The following is a 22,932-nucleotide window of genomic DNA, read 5'->3' on the forward strand; positions in this document are numbered from 1 at the left end:
TTAAATCTCAATAAAATCCTTTGAGAAAAAAGTTCTGAGGATGGTTTGGTTAGAATGCGTGGTTCTCATTTGTTAGAAGGGTAAGGCTGTGGCAGTAAGCTGTGGTGTCAGGGACAAATGAAAAGAACTGTGGAGAGGCCTCTCATGTGCTGATGAGATGACACTATTAGATAAGCACCTGAACGTCCACAACATACAGGGATATACAATGCAATACTGACATAAAATCACACACATAGGTTGGACTTGATGTGTCTTTTTTCAACCTTGCCTACTATGTAACTATGTTTATATAATAAAAAAGAAAAAGGGAGAAAAAACAAAAATATAAAAAGCAAAAGAAAAACATTAAAAAGGGGAACGAAAAAGAATAATTAGAATATAGCAACCAGGAATAGGTACTCAGACCTTGCCTCACTCATCCCAACTCTGCACCAGGTTCAGGTCCTACAATAAACCTACAAGGATATTTTGCATTTCGGAAGATTCCCTGAACAACTTCCAAGGAAGCCAATTTGGACAACATTGTATGTGTCCAGTTCTCGTGACAGGCGTGCCTCCATCCAGGGCCATCTTTAATATTGATTGGACCCTGGTCAAACATTTTCTTGCCCCCCCCCCCCCCCCCCACCATGCAATTTCGCTCTCAACCTGCTCTGAGACATAGAATAAATAGCAGCAGTTACTGAATCAGATCAGGCAGCGATTGGTTGCCAGAGGTTACAGTGTATCATTGTCAGAAACCATGAATCAGAACCGAGACAGAAGTGTACTTAAAATCACACTTGTTTAATAATAATAATAGTAAAAGGTAAACAGAGCAACGTAGTCAAATCAAAACCAGAGTTCAGTAACCAGAACGGATAGTCAGACAACCCAGGACGTCAGGGAGCCATAGATCAGCGTACTTAAGGACAGGCCAAGAAATCAGGAAACCGGAGAATCAGCGTAGTGGAACAGCAAGCAGGATCAGGAACCAGAAGAGACATCAGCCAAGCAAGTCTTCAACAGGTACACAGGAGAGAGTCTCTGGAAGTGTTGACCAAGGCGGAGAGGGACTGAACTGAACAGCTTAAGTAACCGACAAACAGAATATCATCATCAGGTGAGTCACTGTGGAAAAGATTGGAGCTGGCAATTAATCGACAGCTGAGCGGCCTACTCTGAGAAGGCCAGCCCTGACAATCATTATCGCTTACTGAATGGTTGCTAGAGGTTACAGCACTCATTACGGCTCACTGGTTAGTTGCTAGAGGTTACAGCACACGATTTCTGCTTGTTGATTGGTTGCTAAAAATTACTGCTCACTAATTGGTTGCTGGAGGTTACTGCACATCATTACTGCTCACTGATTGGTTGTTAGAGGTTACAGTACATAATCTCCTCACTGCCTGCACACCATGGACTGCGGTGGTGAGGGGACCCAACAATAGACAGAAAACTCCTAGGGACCCTAGAACTCTTGGGATCAGTGGTAGTGCTGGGGGGGGGGTGTGATCAATGGCAATGCTGATTTTTTTACTGACTACCAATATAAAGAGGAGTTTGAACACTGACCACCAATGTAATTGGGGTTTACACTGACCACTAATGTAATAGGGGCATTCACAGTAATCACCAATGTAAGGGGGACCTTCACACTGGCCACTAGTGTGAACGAAAGGATTGTACACCAAGCCCCAATGTAATGAGAAGATTTACACTGACCACCAATGTAACTGAGACATTTAGCCTGCATTCACATTTGTGTCTGTGTCGGAAATGCATGCAAAATAGCTTTCCTGACACCACAGAAACGTGCTGCCCTTTAGCAGATACACAGCAGTGCCATTAATTGTTAATGACATCCTCATGCATCTGCTGACATGTGCTGTGGAACCATGTGATTTTGAAAAAGCGTTTGGGACTTTCTTCCACAGTTCTAGCGCATAGAGCAGCCCATTGAAATGAATGGGCTGCCCTACACGTGACCTACATCTTTATACACCTTGTCAGTATGCCTTTGCATCCTAAAATCCCTGCTAACCTCTGCACCCCAAACCTCCCTCATCCTCTCCACTCCAACCTTCCACCCCTTTAACTACACCTGCCTCCTCTGTTTTCACCCACCTTCCTTAGCTCTGCACATCCCCTCCTTGCTCACCTGTGCACCCCAAACTGTAATTCCTTCTCTGCCTACCTCTGCACACCCCACACTACCCACCTGCCCCCCCCACCAATTTGCTTACCTTTGCAGAACAGGCTGATGTTAGGCTTAATGACCACAGTTGTAGGCAGGGCTTTCCGGTATGGCCCTTTACCTCCCCAGTGGGCAGCATTCAGTATAGATGATGGTGGATACAACCTCAGAGGGGCATGATATACATATGACTGTAGCCTTTATATACATATCAATGCTGCCGGCCTGTCGCTATTTACATATGAATGGAGCTGCTATTTACATATCAATGCATGTTGCAGCACTTCACACTGAGATACCGGGACACAGCACAGGACTAAAACTTCAAAAGATAGGGGGATTTAAACTGGGATAGTTGGCAAGTATTATGCAGCTGCTTTGTGCCCCACAACAATGATGGGATTTAGGCAGCTATCCCTTTTGCCCTGCCTTAAAGACGGCCCTGGTTGTCAGCTCTCGAGGAAAGGCGAGTAATTTGCGCCCCCCAACCTCTGGACTATCAGCACCTAAGAATGTGGGCCCAGGGACTGTTATGCCTGCTCTGTTGCTGTGTACATGCTATGGTAGTCGAAACGCAAAAGGTTCCTCAACTCACAGCCTGGGCCTCTGATTGGCTGCCTGCAGCCTTTTATTGTTGGTTAGATCTGAGATAGCTCTTTGACTACAGTAGTCAAAGAGATGTCTTCTCAATATCAACCAATGATTACGGCTCAGGCTGTAAATAATGGGGAGTACTTATATACAGCAGAGCAGGCAGCCAGTAATAACCCCAACATAAGGGATGTGCATATAATTTAGTGCTAGACATACTACAGGATACAGTCAGAGACTGCGGGCATACTATAAGATAGGGTGACCAGATGTCCCCGGTTTCTAGGAACAGTCCCTGGACTGAGAACACTGTCCCCTGACCAAGATTGTCCCCGGTTTTGTATCATGATAACTAAAGCGGACCTGTCATGGTACTATACATGTATATAGGAGTATAAAGAGGACCTATCGGGGGGGGGGGGGGGCGCAGAGTAGTCAGAGGGGCAGTGGGATAGACAGGGGGACAGTGGGATGGACAGAGGGACCGTGGGATGGATAGGGGGACCATGGGATGGACAGGAGGACAGTGGAACAGTGGGATAGACAGGGGGACAGTGGGATGGAGAGGGGGATGGACGGGGGGACAGTGGGATGGAACATAGGATGTACAGGGGGACAGTGGGGTGGACAGAGGGATGGACAGGGAGACAGTGGGATGGATAGGGGGACAGTGGGATGGATAGGGGCACAGTGGGATGGACAGAGGGACAGTGGGATGGACAGAGGGACAGTGGGATGGACAGGGGGACAGTGGGGTGGACAGGGGGACAGTGGGGTGGACAGGGGGACAGTGGGATGGACAGGGGGACAGTGGGATGGATAGGGGGACAGTGGGATGGACAGAGGGACAGTGGGATGGACAGGGGGACAGTGGGATGGACAGAAGGACAGTGGGATGGACAGAGGGACAGTGGGATGGACAGAGGGACGGTGGGGTGGACGGGGGGACGGTGGGATGGACGGGGGGACAGTTGGATGGACAGAGGGACAGTGGGATGGACAGAGGGACAGTGGGATGGACAGAGGGACAGTGCAGTGGGATGGACAGAGGGACTGCTGTCCGTTCTGTAAGCTGTGGGTTGCTCCCTATACACTGGCTGCTCCTTTTGCTCTCTGCTGGTCTCCTGCAAGAAGTGCTGCATTGACAGGGTCGAGGGGGTCAGGGCGGCCGCTTCTTTGCTCTGCATGCAGAGAGGGACTGAGGGAGCCGGAATTAGGGGGCGGAGCTGAGGTGGACCGAGCATCACTTCAAAGTAGATAATGCGCAAACCTCCCAACTTTTTGAGATGGGAATGAGGGACACCTATCAGCAAAATATATGCAGGCATAGGACACACCTCCTACCACACCCCCTTAAAGGAGAATTGTACAAAAAAAACAAGATTGATTAAACCCACAAATGCATTTTACCACTACTATTCCTTTATATTGGCTTTTCGAATTTACAAATGCAGCAATTTAGAATTCAGATGAAAGGTTTAGCACTGGGAAACATTTTTTGATAGATAAAAAGTGCATTTTATATACATCTATATAGATCAGACCACAATGAGGGACAAATGGGGGGAATGAGGGACAGAGGGACATTGCTCCAAATCAGGGACAGTCCCTCGAAATCAGGGACAGCTGGGAGCTATGAATGTGGGAAGGAGGGAAGCTGCAGGCGCAGGGCGGGAGAGAAGAAAGTTGAACACAGAGCTGTTGGAAATATGTTGTGCTCGGGTTTCTTGCCGCCCCCCTGAAAGTGCCGCCTGGAGCCATCGCTCCATCGGGTCCCATGGTAGGGCCGGCCCTGCCTCTGTGCTCCTCAGGCTACCCCTCTGTCCCTCTCCGGTCTCCCTCTCATCCTGGATCTGTCAGAATGGAGAGCAGAGGAAAGACCTGGTAAAAATGTAATTTACTGTCTCCTTCCTTTTCTGAATGAGCAAAGTCAGTGATCACTGACTGTCCATTCATAGTTACATAGTTACACAGTTACATAGTTAGTCAGGTTGAAAAAAGACACAAGTCCATCCAGTTCAACCATAAAAAAAAAAAAAAAAAAATATCGTACAATCCAATATACCCAATACTATACCCACAGTTGATCCAGAGGAAGGCAAAAAACCCCAGCAGAGCACGCTCCAATTTGCTACAGTAGGGGAAAAAATTCCTTCCTGATCCCCCAAGAGGCAATCGGATTTTCCCTGGATCACCTTTACCTATAAATGTCAGTATCCAGTTATATTATGTACATTTAGGAAAGTATCCAGGCCTTTCTTAAAGCAATCTACTGAGCTGGCCAGAACCACCTCTGGAGGGAGTCTATTCCACATTTTCACAGCTCTTACTGTGAAGAAACCTTTCCGTATTTGGAGATGAAATCTCTTTTCCTCCAGTCGTAAAGAGTGCCCCCTTGTCCTCTGTGTTGACTGTAAAGTGAATAACTCAACACCAAGTTCACTATATGGACCCCTTATATAATTGAACATGTTGATCATATCCCCCCTTATTCTCCTCTTCTCAAGAGTGAACAAATTCAGTTCCTCTAATCTTTCCTCATAGCTGAGCTCCTCCATGCCTCTTATCAGTTTGGTTGCCCTTCTCTGCACTTTCTCCAGTTCCTCTATATCCTTTTTGAGAACTGGTGCCCAAAACTGAACTGCATATTCCAGATGAGGTCTTTCTAATGATTTGAACAGGGGCAAAATGATATCTCTCTCTCTCTGGAGTCCATACCTCTCCTAATACAAAGAAGGACTTTGCTCGCTTTGGAAACCGCAGCTTGGCATTGCATGCTATTATTGAGCTTACGATCTACCAAAACCCCCAGATCCTTCTCCACTACGGATTCCCCCAGTTGTCCTCCCCCTAGTATGTATGATGCATATTCTTAGCCCCCAAGTGTATAACTTTACATTTCTCAACATTAAACCTCATCTGCCACATAGACGCCCAATTAGACAGAGCATTGAGGTCAGCTTGTAAATTGGAGACATCCTGTAAGGACGTTATTCCACTGCATAGCTTGGTGTCATCTGCAAAGACAGAAATGTTACTTTTGATCCCAGACCCAATATCATTTATAAAGATATTAAAGAGTAAGGGTCCCAGCACTGAACCTTGGGGTACACCACTGATGACCTTAGACCATTCAGAGTAAGAATCATTAACCACTACTCTGAATTCTGTCTTTTAGCCAGTTTTCTATCCATTTACAAACTGATATTTCCAAGCCTGTAGACTTTAACTTACACATGAGCCGTGTGTGCGGAACAGTATCGAACGCTTTTGCAAAATCCAAGTATACCACGTCCACCGCCACCCCACTGTCTAATGCCGCGTACACACGGTCGGACTTTTCAGCTACAAAAGTCCGACAGCCTGTCCGACATACTTCCGGCGTACCTTCGGCGGACTTGCGGCAGACTTTCTAACGAACGGACTTGCCTACACAAAACCACACAAAAGTACGACAGCCTAGTACGCGGTGACGTACACCAAGTCCGACGAGACTATAAAACGGAAGTTCAATAGCCCGTACGACACCCTTTGGGCTCCTTCTGCTAATCTCGTGTTTATCTCGTGTTAGTAGAAGTTTGGTGAGAGACGATTCGCGCTTGTGAGACTCGTATTTTTCAGTTCGTTTTAACTGTTGTTCAGTCTGTGCTTGTGAGGTTTGTATCTGCTTTTCAGTGCGTTTGGTCAGTTGGCATTGAGAAATCTTTGTTTTATTGTCCGCTCGTTCCTGATTTTCAGGTCGCTCTTCACAGGCCTTGCTGTTCTTCAGTGCGTTCTGTTTAGTGCGTTCTGACCAGCCGACCGTTTTGAAGCCATGTTACCTGTACGTACTCGTCGTAGAGCTCGTGCATTGTATGTGTTTGGTGCTGTAGTTTATTCTTCAGACCAAGACCAGTCCATGAACAGGGCGAGGAGGAGTTCATGGACCAAGAATTGGTTGCTTCAGCGTGACCAGTTCTGTCACATGCCATTGCTCCGTGAGATCCGTGAGAATAATCCTGAGGATTTCAGGAACTTTCTCCGGATGACGGACCCCGTTTTTGACCGTTTGTTGGCTTTGCTGACCCCCTATATCAGCAGGCAGGATACCTGCATGAGGCAAGCCATCACTCCGGAGCAGAGGCTAGTTGCCACGTTGCGGTACTTGGCGACAGGGAGAAGCCTGCAGGACCTCAAGTTCTCGACAGGCATCTCCCCCCAGGCTCTGGGGATCATTATCCCAGAGACCTGTTCTGCCATCATCCAGGTCCTGCAGAAGGACTATATTAAGGTAAGATATTTTTCTTTTATTAGCATCACATGTTCTTTTATGTAATCTTTGATAATGTAATGTATTTCTTGCTTCAAACACTACTTACCATCATTGCAATATAGTGTGAATGTCCCCTTTTTATCCTCACACATGCTGGATTTTTTTCCTGTTCTTTTTTGTCATGCATGTATATTTTCCTTCAATAACCTCCCCAGCATGCAATGATGGGAACATATCCACCTAGTCTACTCATTTTGAATGTATTTTGTTTGAGTGTATTTAGTGTGCTTAGAATTAGCAATTAGCTAGATTTACCAACTCCCCCCCCCCCCACCTAAACTCACTCCAAATAGTGTGCTGATAATTAGCAATTAGCTAGATTTACCAACCCCCCCCCCCCCCCCCACCCTCGTAAAAATTTTCTTGAATGTTCTGTGGTGTTGATTTGTATAAAGCAAATATATGTTGCACTTTGCAAAATGCATGTGCACTCTACAAGTGCATTTGTTCCAGTGCTTTAGTAAATGAGCAGAAGCTCTGCTGATTTCCATCATCAAATCATATGCAAGCCACAAAGTGTTTTCATTAATTGCCCTTGCATGTGATTGTGTACTCCTTGCAACATGAATGCCTTTTTACATTACCTCATTTACTGTAAGCTGGTTAGCAACTGCACCTGCAGAGTGCGACAACTGCAGTCTTGTAGCCTTTTTAGTCCCTAAATTCCTGCGTGTCCTAAAAGTAATCTTTTTTAGGGATTTCACAACCCCCTAAAATGTAATCAATGTTCCATCAGAGGGGGTGAGCAATCTGATAAGTGTGCCTTTCCATATTAGTTATTCCAGAAGAATTAAATTATTTAATGTTATACTGATGCTGGGGAATAATGTTTTTAATTGTCTAATTTTCTTGCAATGTTAGCTTCCAAATTAATGATTTTGTTTTTCTTGTTTGATTCCCCAGTTTCCTTCAACGCCACAGGAATGGCAGACTGTGGCATCCCATTTTGCCAGCCGTTGGGACTTTCCCAATTGTGGAGGGGCTATAGATGGGAAACATGTCCACATCGTGCCACCACCCCATTCAGGGTCATACTATTTTAATTATAAGGGGTTCCACAGTATTGTTTTAATGGCGGTGGTGTCGGCACACTATGAATTTTTATATGTGGACGTGGGGAAGAATGGCCGGATGTCGGATGGAGGAGTATTTGCCCAGACGGAGTTCTGCCAGCGTCTCCAGAGTGGTGGCCTGGGATTGCCACCTGATGCGGATAACGTGGAAGGACTCCCCTTTGTCTTCATTGCCGATGAAGCCTTCGCTCTGAGCAAGCACCTCATGAGGCCATTCCCCCAAAGAACCCTCACCCCGGAGAGGAGGGTTTTTAATTTCCGGCTGGCCAGAGCGAGAAGAGTGGTTGAGAATGCGTTTGGGATTCTGGCCAGCCGGTTCCGCCTGTTTCAAACATCCATTAATTTGGCGGAATACAAACTTAATTTTATCATTTTATCGTGCTGCATTCTGCACAACTTTTTACACAAACATTCTCAAAATTATATAGGAACAGTTGGGCCTGAGGCCGTACTTATAGATGACAACCTTACGGGCCTGGATACTGTCCGTACTGGCTTGGCCCCCCAAAGTGCCCGTCAAGTTAGACAGCAATATGTTAATTATTTTATGGGTAGGGGGGCCATTGCAATGGGCCAGGATATTTAATTATTTTAAATAAAAAAAATATTGATGAAATCTGGAATTATATTTATTGCTTGCCTTTCTTTTGGGCTTTCTCCTAGGTTATGGTCGAGCAGTTGTAGTGCCAACTGTATTTTCCTTTTAAATGTCTAAATAAGCTCCATTGCCACTGTAAACAACTTTTTGACAATTATAACCAAACTGATACTGAGCATTGAAATAACAAACCACACATTTATTTAATTCCTATAAGGAGATGTTTTTATTAATCGTTGTTATGCATTCAGTTATGCATTTAGTATAAAATGTTCATAGCCAAAAATATAATGATATCTTAATAATTTGGAAAAATATAATTATATTTAAATATTTGTACATAATCCACAAAAAAAATTTTTGGGCTTTTCGATTTTCGCAAACAGGCTTTTTTTTTTTGTTTTTTTTTGTTTTTTTTTAAATCCTTTTTTTTAATTTTTTTGGTTTTTTAAAATCCTTTTTTTTTTTAATTTATTTATTTTTTTTTTTTTAAATCATTTTTTTTTTGGTTTGTTTTTTTGGAAAATCAAGTTGTTTTTTTTTTTTGGTTTTTTGGAAAATCAAGTTTTATTTTTTTTTTTTGTTTTTTTTTTTAAATCAAGTTTTATTTTTTTTTTGTTTTTTTTAAAATCAAGTTTTATTTTTTTTTGGTTTTTTTTAAAATCAAGTTTTATTTTTTTTTTGGTTTTTTTAAAATCAAGTTTTATTTTTTTTTGTTTTTTTTTTAAATCAAGTATTTATTTTTTTTTGTTTTTTTTTTAAATCAAGTTTTATTTTTTTTTTGGTTTTTTTAAAATCAAGTTTTATTTTTTTTTTTGGTTTTTTTAAAATCAAGTATTTATTTTTTTTTGGTTTTTTGGAAAATCACGTTTTATTTTTTTTTTTGGTTTTTTTAAAATCAAGTTTTATTTTTTTTTTTTGGTTTTTTTAAAATCAAGTTTTTTTTTTTTTGTTTTTTTTAAAATCAAGTATTTATTTTTTTTTTGTTTTTTTGGAAAATCAAGTTCTATTTTTTTTTGTTTTTTTTTAAATCAAGTTTTATTTTTTATTTTTTTGGTTTTTTTAAAATCAAGTATTTATTTTTTTTGGGTTTTTTGGAAAATCGAGTTTTTTTTTTGTGGATTTTTAAGGTATTTTCTATAAACAGCCCTCCTTTTTTAAATTATGTTAAACAGCCATATAAGTTCAGCAAAAATAATAAAGAGAAGGCCCAGAATGGGGTCAGCAAAACAGGAAATGAAGGACATGATCGATGTTTTGGGGTTTCAAAAAGGGCATTTAGATTCGACCCAAAACATCAATCATGTCCTTCATTTCCTGCTGCATACGATCCAGCCGATTACGCATTTCATCGATCTCCCCATTCCAGGCCATTATTTGACCAATTAGCCATTGGGCACTGTCTGAGGTGAAATATTCAGTTCTTGTACCTAAAGTGGAATGAAAACAAAAAATTTGTTTAGAAATATGCACACATACATAGTTTACCTTACCATAATAAAGCTGTTGTCTCAGACACTGACCTGGTGGGGTGCCCATGTAGCATAATTCCTCCACATCCTCGGGGGTGGCGCTGTTGCTTGAATCAAGCACAACCAGATCACCTAAAATAGAGTAGAAAAATTACATAAAAGAAAAGGCAGCCATGCATAGATTACCGTAAGCTGGTGTGTCAGACACTCACCTGGTGGGATGCCCATGTCGCCCACCTCTCCTTCCTCCACATCCTCAGTGGGGCTTGGGCTGATTTCCCAATCATGTTGTTTGGCTTGGGGTGGACTGTGTTCTTGTTGGCTGAGTGATTTTTCCCCTATGTGAACCAAAAAATTAATCTACTTAGCACACAGATATTTTAGTACATAGTAATTTTCAAACATTTGTAGTGAAGTGGTGTACAAATGTTCTGTTTGTGTAGAGTTCCTATTTTACCTCAATATTTAAAATTATAAAGACATATCGGATAGATAGATATCTAGATATCAATATCTCGAAATATAGTTAATAATCTTTTGATCTCTCTTCTCTCTCTCTCTCTCTCTCTCTATATCTGGAACAAAATCTAAATATCCAACTAAATGTAAATAAAAAAAAAAAGATAACTTAAAATATTCCAAAAGAATGTTTTACATTTCTATATCTAGCTATATCTATCTATCTATCTACCTATCTCTATCTCTCTCTCTCTCTCTATATATATATATATATATATCTCTATATATATATATATAGAGATATATATATATCTATAGATATATATATATCTATATATATCTATAGATATATATATATCTATAGATATATATATATCTCTATATATAGAGATATATATCTCTATATATCTATATCTATATCTATATCTATATCTATATCTACATACATACATACACATATATACATACACACATATATATATATAGATAGATATATCTATAGATATGTAACGAGGTTTATTAAAAGATCGTTTGAAACGATGAGCAAAAAAATCGTATAGGAAGGAAAAGCACATGGAGCAGTATACAAGGTAATAAACACAAGAGAAAAACACGACAAGTACTTACTTTTTTTCAGCACTTTACGGATCCGTCTGTATTGATCCGGCTCCCTGAGCTTGAGGTCAGACCATCTTTTGCGAATTTGATCCTTGGAGCGCTGGACCCCAAAAGAAGCCTGTAAAGTGTCCACCACCTTCGCCATTATTTTGGCCTTGCGCAAATTTGGCCGTGCGTACGGCCCATACTTCCCATCATAGTCCTTTTTTTGAAGAATGGCCACCATCTCCACCATCTCTTCAAAACTCATATTGGAGGCCTTAAATCTAGGCCTCACAGATCTGGTTGACGTTCCAGCCTCCGGGCTTTTTTCGCTACCTGAGGTAGTTAACATGTCATGTGTCTCCGCCATTATTCACCCCACTACGCGCCGTAAATAAAAATGGGCGGAGAACATAAGTTAAAATCGAACGTCAGGGGCGGGCGACGCAGGCGGAGTTTCACACATGCGTAGTGTATAAAGAGGGGCCTTGCGCACTTGTCGTACGTACGTTCTGTGCGTCGAATTAGGGGGCGGAGAACATGAGTTAAAATCGAACGTCAGGGGCGGGCGACGCAGGCGGAGTTTCACACATGCGTAGTGTATAAAGAGGGGCCTTGCGCACGTGTCGTACGTACGTTCTGTGCGTCGAATTAGGGGGCGGAGAACATGAGTTAAAATCGAACGTCAGGGGCGGGCGACGCAGGCGGAGTTTCACACATGCGTAGTGTATAAAGAGGGGCCTTGCGCACGTGTCGTACGTACGTTCTGTGCGTCGAATTAGGGGGCGGAGAACATGAGTTAAAATCGAACGTCAGGGGCGGGCGACGCAGGCGGAGTTTCACACATGCGTAGTGTATAAAGAGGGGCCTTGCGCACGTGTCGTACGTACGTTCTGTGCGTAGGTGATAGTGGACCAGGACGTTACAAAACGAAGGTAATTTTAAATAATTTTTTTTTTGTTTTATGGTCATGACTTTGTAGCAAGTGGCCTATATGGCTTGACAGATTGATGAGGCCTACATAGGGATAAGATGATGAGGGGTTAGCAGAAACCTAATAAGTGTTTTTTGTCTTGTGACTTTATCTTTTCCAGATATAATGAATCCCCTATTTAAGGATCCAGAGTTCCTTACAGCTTTCATATCTAAATATCGAGAGATGAGGAATTTGTGGGAGGTAAAACACCCTCAGTATTATGCAAAGCATGTGAGGAAGTCAACGCTAGAGAGACTTCTGTCCTTTGTCCAGGCGACCATCCCGGAAGCAACAATGGAGACATTGCTCAAGAAAATTGGGGTCTTGAGGAACATGTATAAGAGGGAGCATAAGAAGATCCAGGAATCAATGAGATCAGGAGCATCAGCAGATGATGTTTATGTACCCAGGCTGTGGTACTACAATCAACTCCGTTTTCTTGATGACCAGAATGAAGCCAGGGCATCACTTTCAACCCTTCCCTCCACCCTTCCCTCCACCCTTCCCTCCACCCCAGCAGAGGCTGATGAGGAGCAAGCTGGGTCTTCCATCCTGGATGAACCGGATATGACCATCTGGAGTCAGGTAAATTATATTAACAAATATTTACTGTACTAATATTAATGATGTTAATAACTGGATGTTATAATTGTCTAAAATAATTTTGCACTCAAAATTGTGTATACATATCAATTGACAGGAGTGGCTAAATATGTTTGGCACCTGCTATAAAAAATTAGGGTGTCTGATTAGACTCTTTTATTAAAGAGATGTATTCACATTGAATTTGCTAGTCATGAGAAGCAAATTGTGTGTAATTGATGAACCCCAAATAAATAAATAAAACTATGTCCTTTTTTTATACACAGGATGAGTCCATCCAGGAGGAATGTGTGGAAAGTGGCAGGCAGGAGGAGACCGGGCCCATGGACAGCCTGGAGGAGGCCGGATTCTCCATCATCCTGGAGGAGGCTGGGCCCAGTGTCAGGCAGGAGGTGGCTGGTCCCAGTGAGGTGGCTGGGCCAAGTGAGGTGGCTGGGCCCAGTAGGAGCATGACCCAATCCCAAGTGCTTCCCCTCCACCTTCCCAAAAAAAGGGCCAGGAAGGGGACGGTCACACAGGAGGCATCCCTGCGCCTCATGCAAGAGGCCACCCGTTTTTTGAGCAGCCCCCCCGAAGCAGAAGAGTCCTATGGCTGCTACTTAGCCAGCAGGCTTCTTCAAATGGATTGGGAGCAGCGTCTCATTTGCGAGCGCCTATTTGGGGAAACTATCCAGAAGGGGCTGCAGGGCACGCTAACCCGAAACACCCAACTACATGAGGCAGCCCCCCCTCCTCCTCCTCCTCCTCCTGCCACAACTGAAACACCACAGCCACAGCCTCCAAAGAAGGCTGCAGGGAAGGCTGCAGGGCAGCGTGGAGGAAAGGCTGCAGGGAAGAGAAGAAAGTGATGACCTGGGTTCAGTCTGGTCTGACAGAAGACGCAGGCTGTTGTAGGACCACAGTCTGGGGACATCCATATCATCTGCTGGTGCTGTTGATCTCTGGGATTCTTGGACCAGATTGTGCTCCCTCTTATATGGACTCCTCAAGATCCCAATTTTCTTGTACACCGACTTTTTCCAGCGTTGACTTCCTCTTTATTTTATTTTGACCATGAATAAATGGATCTTTTTTGAGTTTAGCAAAAGACTTTATGTGTTTTCTTTTAAATCATTGATTTTACACACAATGTTAAATTAACAAGGGACAACAATCTCATAGAGTTTGAAAAAACACACCAAAAATACATTACTAATGTTAATAATGTTCGAGTGGTAAGTCTTGAAAATAAAAAAATCTACATAACCAAAAACGGTGCTTTGGGTTAACTTTATCTAAAAAATAAAAAATAATCACTAGAAAAACAAAACTAGAATAATGGGTTCTTTGTGGTAACTTTACAAACCTAAAAAAAAAAAAATAAAAAAAAAAAGGTAAAAAGTATTATTAGTATGGAAACATTGTTTTTAAAAAGCATACTATATCATTCATGAGATCAAAGAGAAAAAGAATCCAGAAATCAGTTTGGGAGAACTCTGATTATGAACAGCAAAACACCTTCGTTCTTTAGAGCATTCGTAAAAAAAAGAAATAAAATGCGCTGCATTCAATGATCACAGATTTTGCAGCGTGATGAATGTGCTACCTACAATACGAACACTAGTTTTACTAGACCGAGTGCTTTAGTTTAGTTTTTGCTTATGAGCATGCGTCGTTTTTTTGTCCGTAGGACTAGCATACAGACGAGCGGACTTCGGGGTCCGTCGTAGTTACGACGTAAAGATTTGAAGCATGTTTCAAATCTAAAGTACGTCGGATTTGAGGCTAAAAAAGTACGTTGAAAGTCCGGAGAAGCCCACACACGATCGGATTACCAGCCAGCTTTAGTCCGTCAGCGTCCGTTGGACTTTTGTAGCTGAAAAGTCCGACCGTGTGTACGCGGCATAAGGTTTTAATTACCTCTTCATAAAAAGAAATAAGGTTTGTCTGACAACTTCTGTCTTTCATGAATCCATGCTGTCTGTTGCTTAAAATGTTTTTTTCCAGCAAGAACTCGTCTATGTGGTCTTTTATTAAATGCTCCAGTATCTTCCCGACTATAGAAGTTAAACTAACAGGTCTATAGTTACTTGGTAAAGACTTTGATCCCTTTGATTTTAAATATAGGCACCACGTTCGCCCTGCGCCAATCCAGTGGTACTATTCCCGTCATTAATGAGTCCATAAAAATTAGATACAATGGCTTTGAAATTACAGAGCTCAATTCTTTTAGGATCCGTGGGTGGATGCCATCAGGTCCAGGTGCTTTATCCACCTTCATTCTGTCTAAATATTTCTGGACCATATTACTTTTTCATAACATAAATGCTTCAGTTTATGAATAAACAAGAGCCTCTGTCTCCTGTCCATTCATTTTCAGTGCAGCTGAAGCTGCAGAGAAAGGGACTGGGGAATCTGTGTCCTCTGTACCTTTCTCTGTCTCAAAGGGGAGATGTCAGGGGTCTGTTTAGACTCCCGATATCTCACCAAAGCTCTCCCCATTAGGGCTCATAAAAAGAAAACAAAAAAACAAAAAAAGAATTGTAATAAATACTGGTAAATATTTGTAAAATACCGGTAAATGTAATTGTAAAAAAAAATATATAAATAAAAAAAAACACTGACACCATCCACAACCCCCCCCCCCCCCAAAAAAAAAAAGTTGCAAAAAATAGAATTAAAAAAAAATAAAAATAGAAATAAAAAACTACTGACACTGTCCACTTCTATGCTGACACCATCCTCCACTACCCTAATGATATGATCCACTGCCAGCCTCCTCCCTACAAAAAAGAATTGTGAAAAAAAAAATATAAGAAGAAATTAAATTGTAAAAAAAAAAACGGGAACATCGTGGAAGTTTCAGTGTGCCACACCTGCCAGTATGGGAAGCAGGTAATGCATACCCCCTCCCCCCAAATTACACACTGCCGCTGTGGAGGGAAGAGGGGTGGCAGGAGGACAGGAAGGGGGGTGGCAAAATTCACCTTTGCTTTAGACAAAAATCCTTGCATCGGCTCTGCCCGAGAGTCACTCAGCCGACAGGTAGCTGGCAATGGTGGATGTGCTCACTCACTCGCCGAAGGCATTCCACACCGCCTAGGCTGCGGCACCTCCTCACATTTCCCAGAGCAGCCAGGTCCCTGCTCTCAGCTGAAGGCCATGGTCCCAAGAGAAAGTTTCGTCCCCGGTCCAGGCTATTTATGTCCTTACCCAGCATTCTTCCCTCTCTCCCAGCTTGCTGGAACTTGTAGTCTGCAGCAGTCTGGCTCCAATGCAAATCCTGGCACCTCGAACTACATATCCCACAATCTTCTGCTTGCTCTGCATTCAGGAGATAATGACAGTGTCCAGGCTGAGCACAAGAGGGAAACAGGCTCACTACAACTGGTGTTACAGAATTTGTCACAACAACACAGGCAAAGTTAGCCAGCACCTGGCTACATCAACGTTTGTTAAGGTTATAGGAAAAGGACCATTAAGAGTGCCGCCCCCCCTATCCATGCGTCCGGCCCCCATGCAGGATGCCAGATGCATGGATTCCAATGGGGGAGGGGGGTTTGAAGCACGTGAATAGAGCCAGAGACTCTAGTAGGCTTCAAAGTAGGGTGGGCTCGGGCGCAGAGCACTGCGAACCAAGCCCACCCAGGTGTTTTACAATAGCGAATGAATATTTGCTATTGAAACACTGATCCTCCTCCCAGCCAATCAGGAAGTGGGTCCCGAGACCCCTCACCCGATTGGCTGAAAAGACAGGAGATTGTATTGGATGCCTAGGAGGAGGAGGGAGGAGATGCACAGCTGAACCCGCCGTGATGCAGAGGAGGATAAGACGGTCGATCGACCGACGCCCGTGGGGGGTGGTGTATGGGCTTTGCGGGTGACCTGACTGACAGCAGGGAGCGAGGGGGTGTGGTGAGGGTGTGCCGCCGACCGATCAATCCGGGGGGGAAGGGTTGTTTGAGAATATTGATGCAGATTTGAAGCACTTGGCATGGAGCTCTGCAGTGACATGAAGTTCTTTCCAGTGAGCTGCGGTACAATGCTACATATCTACATTTTACTGCAGCTCACTGCACTTCCCAGCTGCAATGTAAACGGGGCACATAGAAAACAACGCCGGTCACCGCACTATATGTAAATGAGCCCTTAAAGGCTATCTCCACCTTTTTAAGGCTCCTCCACACTAGCAGTGCTGGGTCAGTAAGCCATGTTTTTTACTGTCCCCAACTGCTCCCACTTTAACTGTAGTGGCCCGGGAGGGTGTACACATGCTACGTCCTTGATGCTTTACTTTGCGGCCATGGCAGGAACTATACCCCCTGTCACTTTTGGTGGGTGTAGCACCCGTTGAGCACAACCCATTCAAATGAATATGGTCACTCTGTAAGCTCCCCGCAATCGTGTGCAGTGCAGGCTAATAGTTAAAGCAGCTGGAGGAGGAGGCAATATATTGCTGCCTCACCACCTGTCAAATGCTCTTTGAAGAGCGATCCAAATCACTCCTTAGAGACCGAAGCAAAGAAGCGTGCATGAGCCCTTAGAACATGTTACATGCCACCCCTATATTTAGGGTGCATATATATGGGTGCATTCATTATGTTTTTGCAAAATACAGAGTTAAAGCATATCTAAAGGAAAAACTTTATTCATTTTAGTTTTGGGTAGAGTGAATAGGTATTAGAACACCTGTCAGGTTTTTATTGCTGTGTGTCCCCGTTAAAGAGATCCAATCTCTTTATTTGACATGTTTCCCATTGTCACCACCAGGTAAAATAATGAAAAATCGCAACTTTTGGGTTGTCCCCAGAACAGGAATAGAGGGGAAAACTTCTAATGGGGACACTAGCTCTGGTGACAACCAGGGACTCAGTTACTTTGAGGGATTTCCTTTCTCCTCCTGTCTTGGCTATGGGACAGGAAGTGAAGGGAAATCTCCCCAATGGGGCTCAGATTGCAAAAAAAAAAAAAACTGACAGGGGTTATAACCTTCTAACTTTCTATTACTCCATCCATTTTATTTTTAGTTCTACTTTAGGCTGGATTCACACCAGTCCGGTGCGAATTCCAGCTCCGTACTCTGTGCGAAGAGGAAAAGCAGCCATTCAGCGCTTCCTCTCCGTTGTAGCTGCGGATCAGCTGAGCAGGGAGAAGGGGAAGTGTAGTGAGTAGGGGGAGAGAATGCCTGTTCACAACGGAACGCATCTGCAAATCCGATGCGTTCCCATAGAAGAATAAGTGCCTGCAATTCGCACCACACTGCCTAGAAAACGCACACTTTTTTTGGGCAATGCGGAGTGCGAATGCAATGCACATATGTGAACCAGACTGATTGAAACAAATAGATTTTAAAATGTTCTGCGAATTGGATGCGGTGTAAGACGCATCCAATTCACATAGGTGTGAACCCAGCCTTAAAATTGGCTGCCCAGGATTCCAGGGGTTGAAAATACACAAAAACCCTCGCACATATACTTTTATAAATGAGAAGCAGTCCGAATTGCAAATGTGTGGCTAATTTTCTTAACAAAAGTCCCCCTGAGATTGTATCAGGTGATTATAATGAAGGTGAACCCTTCCAATTAGAGATCAGTGTGTTGGGTGATCTACATAAATAAGAAGGAGCTCAGATTGTTGGGCTCACATGTACTGAGCACCACGGATCTTTTTCAGCTCTGCACACAGGCTTTGCATTGTAAGTATATGGAATGAGCCTTTTATGGTGTTGTTCTTATTGAAAAATGTAAACTAAAATAGGGGATTGTTGGATCTTAATGTTTGATTCATCTGTTTAGTTTTTGTTATTTCACATGCATGTGTTCATGTGCCCTCTTCTAGTAGGAACAATATTATACTTATTTTTTTTTATCTGCTTGCCCTCTATCGGCCAAGTGTGTCCTGGTTTTTGTGGAATCCTCAAGGTCTGACCTAGTGTTGGTAACTGCCATTACTATATTGTTGCACATGGCCAGTGCTGCCTGTTACTTTTCAGGGATAATCAAAACTACACATAGCTGTTTTCACTAGGGTGTCTATGCTTGGGCATCATCTGCTTAGCCACGCATGCCCCATGAATGATTTTTGAGGCCACTCAGCATGTTGATGAGGCACATAGCATTGTGGTAGACTAGGATGAGCCCACTGAAGAGTGGGAGCCAAGGGCATTGCCACCAGTGTCCCCGTCCCCCCCAATGCCAATAACATGTAGCAGCCAGTCAGAATTTTATCTTGTAATGGTCTGGCTTGAGCAAAGTGACTTCTAATTGCATATGTAAGCAAGAACAAAAGGGAAACCTGCACTAGGTGGAATGTGTGCTGTGCTTCTGAAAATGCTAGTTGCCTGGCCCTTTCTGGTGTCTGTGCTCTCTGTGCCACTGACTGAGAACAGTCTGTAGATCTGGAAAGTCCATGAGAAATCCAGATCTTCTGATTTACATGCTTGTTCCAGATGAGTCCCTCAAACTGCATAAAGGATTGAATCTGTACAATCATGCATTTTAAAAAGGTCAGTAATGGTGGGATCTGTATATTTCTCATAACAGCTGGTTTTAATTTTTTTGCCTAGTGATGGGATGCACCACTGCTTTGTCAGATCAGCCATCAAAATTTCCACTCGCCTGCTCACATTTGGCGAGTGGAAATAACTTTGAGGGTGAGGTGTGGGGCTGCCATGCCAGGAAACTTTAGTGTGATGTCTACCATAGGAGGCGGACTTTGACAGCAGCTTCCGGGTAATTCAAATCCAAGCTGTGATCCCTGGCCGGCTCTCATCCCTATATATGATCTCCTGGGCACTGGTAGGATGTGCTGATGGGCACAAAGTATTTTTTGATTTTTATAACTTCTGCGTAAAACATTTAAGTGTCATTTCTTGAGATGATTTGCAAGGGCGTGTTTGGTGGCGAGTAACTCCTAAGGCCTTGCTAGTAGCTCAGTACTTGACGTTTTGAACCCTGTGTTAGATGACGGTTTTCTGAGATCTACCCATAACATGTTTTCAGGTGGGTGTTCGCCCTGGAATGCATATGAACAAACATGCATGCAAAAGCCACACGGGCTATGGGGATTGTGGTGTGACTGAAGATCTAGTCAAATTTCAAAAGACTGCTTTAGTGCAAGTCTTGTAAGGCACACCTTTGCCATTGCCCAAGCTGTATGTTCCATAAACTAAGGCACAAACGGCTTGCTGTAACACCTTTTTATGGACCTGCTAAAAGGATTTGAGGGATAAAATGTTGCAGTGCTGTATGCGCTAAAATAACAGCTCTGGGAAAAATGGGTGGACTCAAGACCATAGCATAATGTTTTGAAGGAGTAAAGTTTGTATTCACTTCCTCTGTAGCTCACGTCATTCAGTTACATGGCACTCTAGAACTGCAAATGAAGTTGGTGCTGGAGGATTTCCTCTGCCCAGTGCTGTGATAGGTCTGTAAAAAGATCGTACAGCTTTATAATGCTCAGCAGCTGTCACTCACTGGAGGCTCATTCTGAGGGTATAGGGAATACTGCTCAATGCCACCGGCCTACAGCCTAACATACTGTAAAATTAATATGCTGCTGGCAGCCCACACCTTCTGGTAAGAGTACCTTATTACCTTCATAAGTGGTGGTGGTAGCACATTTGATAGTGAATGTGTTCTTCTGCCGAATCAATCACATACCTCCTATTGGTCTTCTTTGGCTGGAAGTCTGAACATTTACTTATTTTGCACTGTTTGAGAAAATTTTTTTTTTTTTTTTTTTTTTTCTTAAGCAAGCCTCTATAAAATCTATATAGCTTAACTGGTTAATGGGTGCATCTCGTTTCATAACTGAATTGTGTTCTTTCTTCCAGCATTTCAGCTATGATTGTCCCGAAGAGTGAAAGCAAAGCAGATTTTTGTGGTGTAGACAAGTATTACTATATCATCAGGCCAGACCTTAATTGTTACATGAGTTCAAGAGACTTTCATTCTGGAGAAGATCTGCTGATCTACAGCTTGCATCCATCCTGCAGGAATGGCGATCATTACTTGGCCTATGAGGATGACCACTTCTACATTATCAAGTCAGACCACTACCGTCGAGTTACAAACCTGAACACAGATGGAAGTGCAGTTGTCTATTCCCTACACCCCAACTGTCGAGGAGGCAGTCATTATTGTTCAGCTTTTGGAGCCTTCTATATAATTTTTCAGGACCGAGGGGTTTATCGCCGAACAACAAACCTGCACGAAGATGGAGAGGGTAAAGAATACACGCTACACCCTAAATGCAAAAATGGGCTTTATTATTTTGGTTTGAAAAATGGCTACTATTTTTTGAATCAAGAGGACCAGTGGGGGGGGATTACGTACACCAGATGTACTAACTTTCACGAATATGACAATGCTACAACCTACTCTATCCATCCCAGCATCTATAGCTTTCTGCCCGGAGGTCTGGCTATTGACAAAGGCCCCTCTTTTGGTGAGTGGGTGTGCATCAAGACCATCGGCAATGACTCCCAGACCCCCATTCAATGGCAGAAACGAGTCACCCAGAAGGTTGGATATGAAAAGGAGAAGATGTCCAGCATAGAGCACAACTGGAAAGTGTCAACAAATGTCTCAACTGAAGCTGGAGGCTTGGCTGCTTTGATTACAAAGGCCCAATTTTCCCTTTCAGTTGAATATGGTGGATCCAGTACTAACACAGAGAAGGAGAATTGGAATCAGGTCACTGAAGTTGAAGAAACAATAACTCTCACTGTGCAGCCACAACAAAAAGTCTATATCTACATCTACCAGATGGGCTTGGGAAAAGAGCCTGTCTTGTATTGCCGGGACATGAGAATTCTTGATGACGACAAACCTAATCCACCTACTGATAACCCCCTGCCACATGCATGAAACTAGTTCTGGATTCCCAATGTTGATGTGGTTTCAGTCTCTTAGCACTGTAAGATGGCATTTAAAGTGGATCTTTAACGCTTTTTCACAGAAGGGATCCTGGACAGGTTGTAATTGCTTTCCCAGTGCACAGTGCTGTCATACCAGTTGAGATTCCTATGTATAGCCTGACATGCTAAAGTGAAAGCTTGCTCAGGTTCTTGGGCATCAGGCACTACTGTGGTGAGGCAAGGGGAATGTCCTGACTTCCCCCAGCTGTATGCATTGGGTATTCCAGAGAGTGGTGATGGGTACAGTCAACTTCCCGAGTCCTGCTAATTTGCCCAGTATGAGTAATGCCATGGCTCACTTTAACTGACAACTTAAGCCTGAAAAGCATTGGTAGTCTGAGAAAGTGGTGACGGTTACATTTTGTACTCCAGTTCCGTCTAATAAATATGTTTTGAAATTGCATTTCATGTGTTCTTTAAGAATTCCCTTTTTTAATCTGGGGGTCGGCAAGCGCAGACCATGATCTACCAGATGACTGATAGATCGTGCCTAGGGTTGCTGACCTTTTCCGGTGCATGGCAAACTACTTGCAGAGTTTCAGCCCAGCTGGTGCTGGCCACAGAGGGAGAAGGTGGCTACAGAGGTATCAGCCAGCTGCATAAGGTAATGCCTAGACCAGGGATATGCAATTAGCGGACCTCCAGCTGTTGCAGAACTACAAGTCCCATGAGGCATAGCAAGACTCTGACAGCCACAAGCATGACACCCAGAGGCAGAGGCATGGTGGGACTTGTAGTTTTGCAACAGCTGGAGGTCCACTAATTGCATATCCATGGCCTAGACTATAGTGCTGGCTACAGTGACAGGTAAGTGATGCCAACAGCACTCTGCCTCTTATTCTGGTGGCAAAAGCGTCAGGTCCCTATGCATAATGGGGGTACAATAACTGAATGGGCAAGATGACACCTATTTGGCTGGTGCTGCAGTCTACCCACAGGTTAGCTGCACTTTGCTATAAATTTCTATTATATCCTGTGGGTTTGGTGCGCCTTTTAAAAGCACACAACTTTTGAATGAAGGTGCAATTTCAGAAAGTGCACCAAGGCATGAAATGTAGCTAACCCATGGGGAAAGCCACAGGTGCATCACTGTAAAAGCCATGTTTTACCACCACACCAGAGTGTACACATGTCGTGGCCTCAGCAGGAGTTGCATGTCCTGTCACTCTT

General features: G+C 43.3%; 1 protein-coding gene across 1 annotated transcript in view; it reads left to right on the forward strand.

The window, feature by feature from the left end:
- LOC141147813 (uncharacterized) overlaps positions 1–22,037 on the forward strand; it is a 46,548-nt gene extending 24,511 nt beyond the window's left edge. The window contains exon 2 of the mRNA XM_073634986.1: positions 20,677–22,037. Coding sequence (XP_073491087.1) covers positions 20,687–21,712 — 1,026 coding nt within the window. The 5' untranslated portion in view covers positions 20,677–20,686 and the 3' untranslated portion in view covers positions 21,713–22,037. The remainder of the gene's footprint in view (positions 1–20,676) is intronic.
- Positions 22,038–22,932: the final 895 nt, after the last annotated feature.

The sequence above is a fragment of the Aquarana catesbeiana genome, linkage group LG06 (assembly GCF_042186555.1).
Source record: "Aquarana catesbeiana isolate 2022-GZ linkage group LG06, ASM4218655v1, whole genome shotgun sequence".
In the NCBI taxonomy this organism is placed as follows: Eukaryota; Metazoa; Chordata; class Amphibia; order Anura; family Ranidae; genus Aquarana; species Aquarana catesbeiana.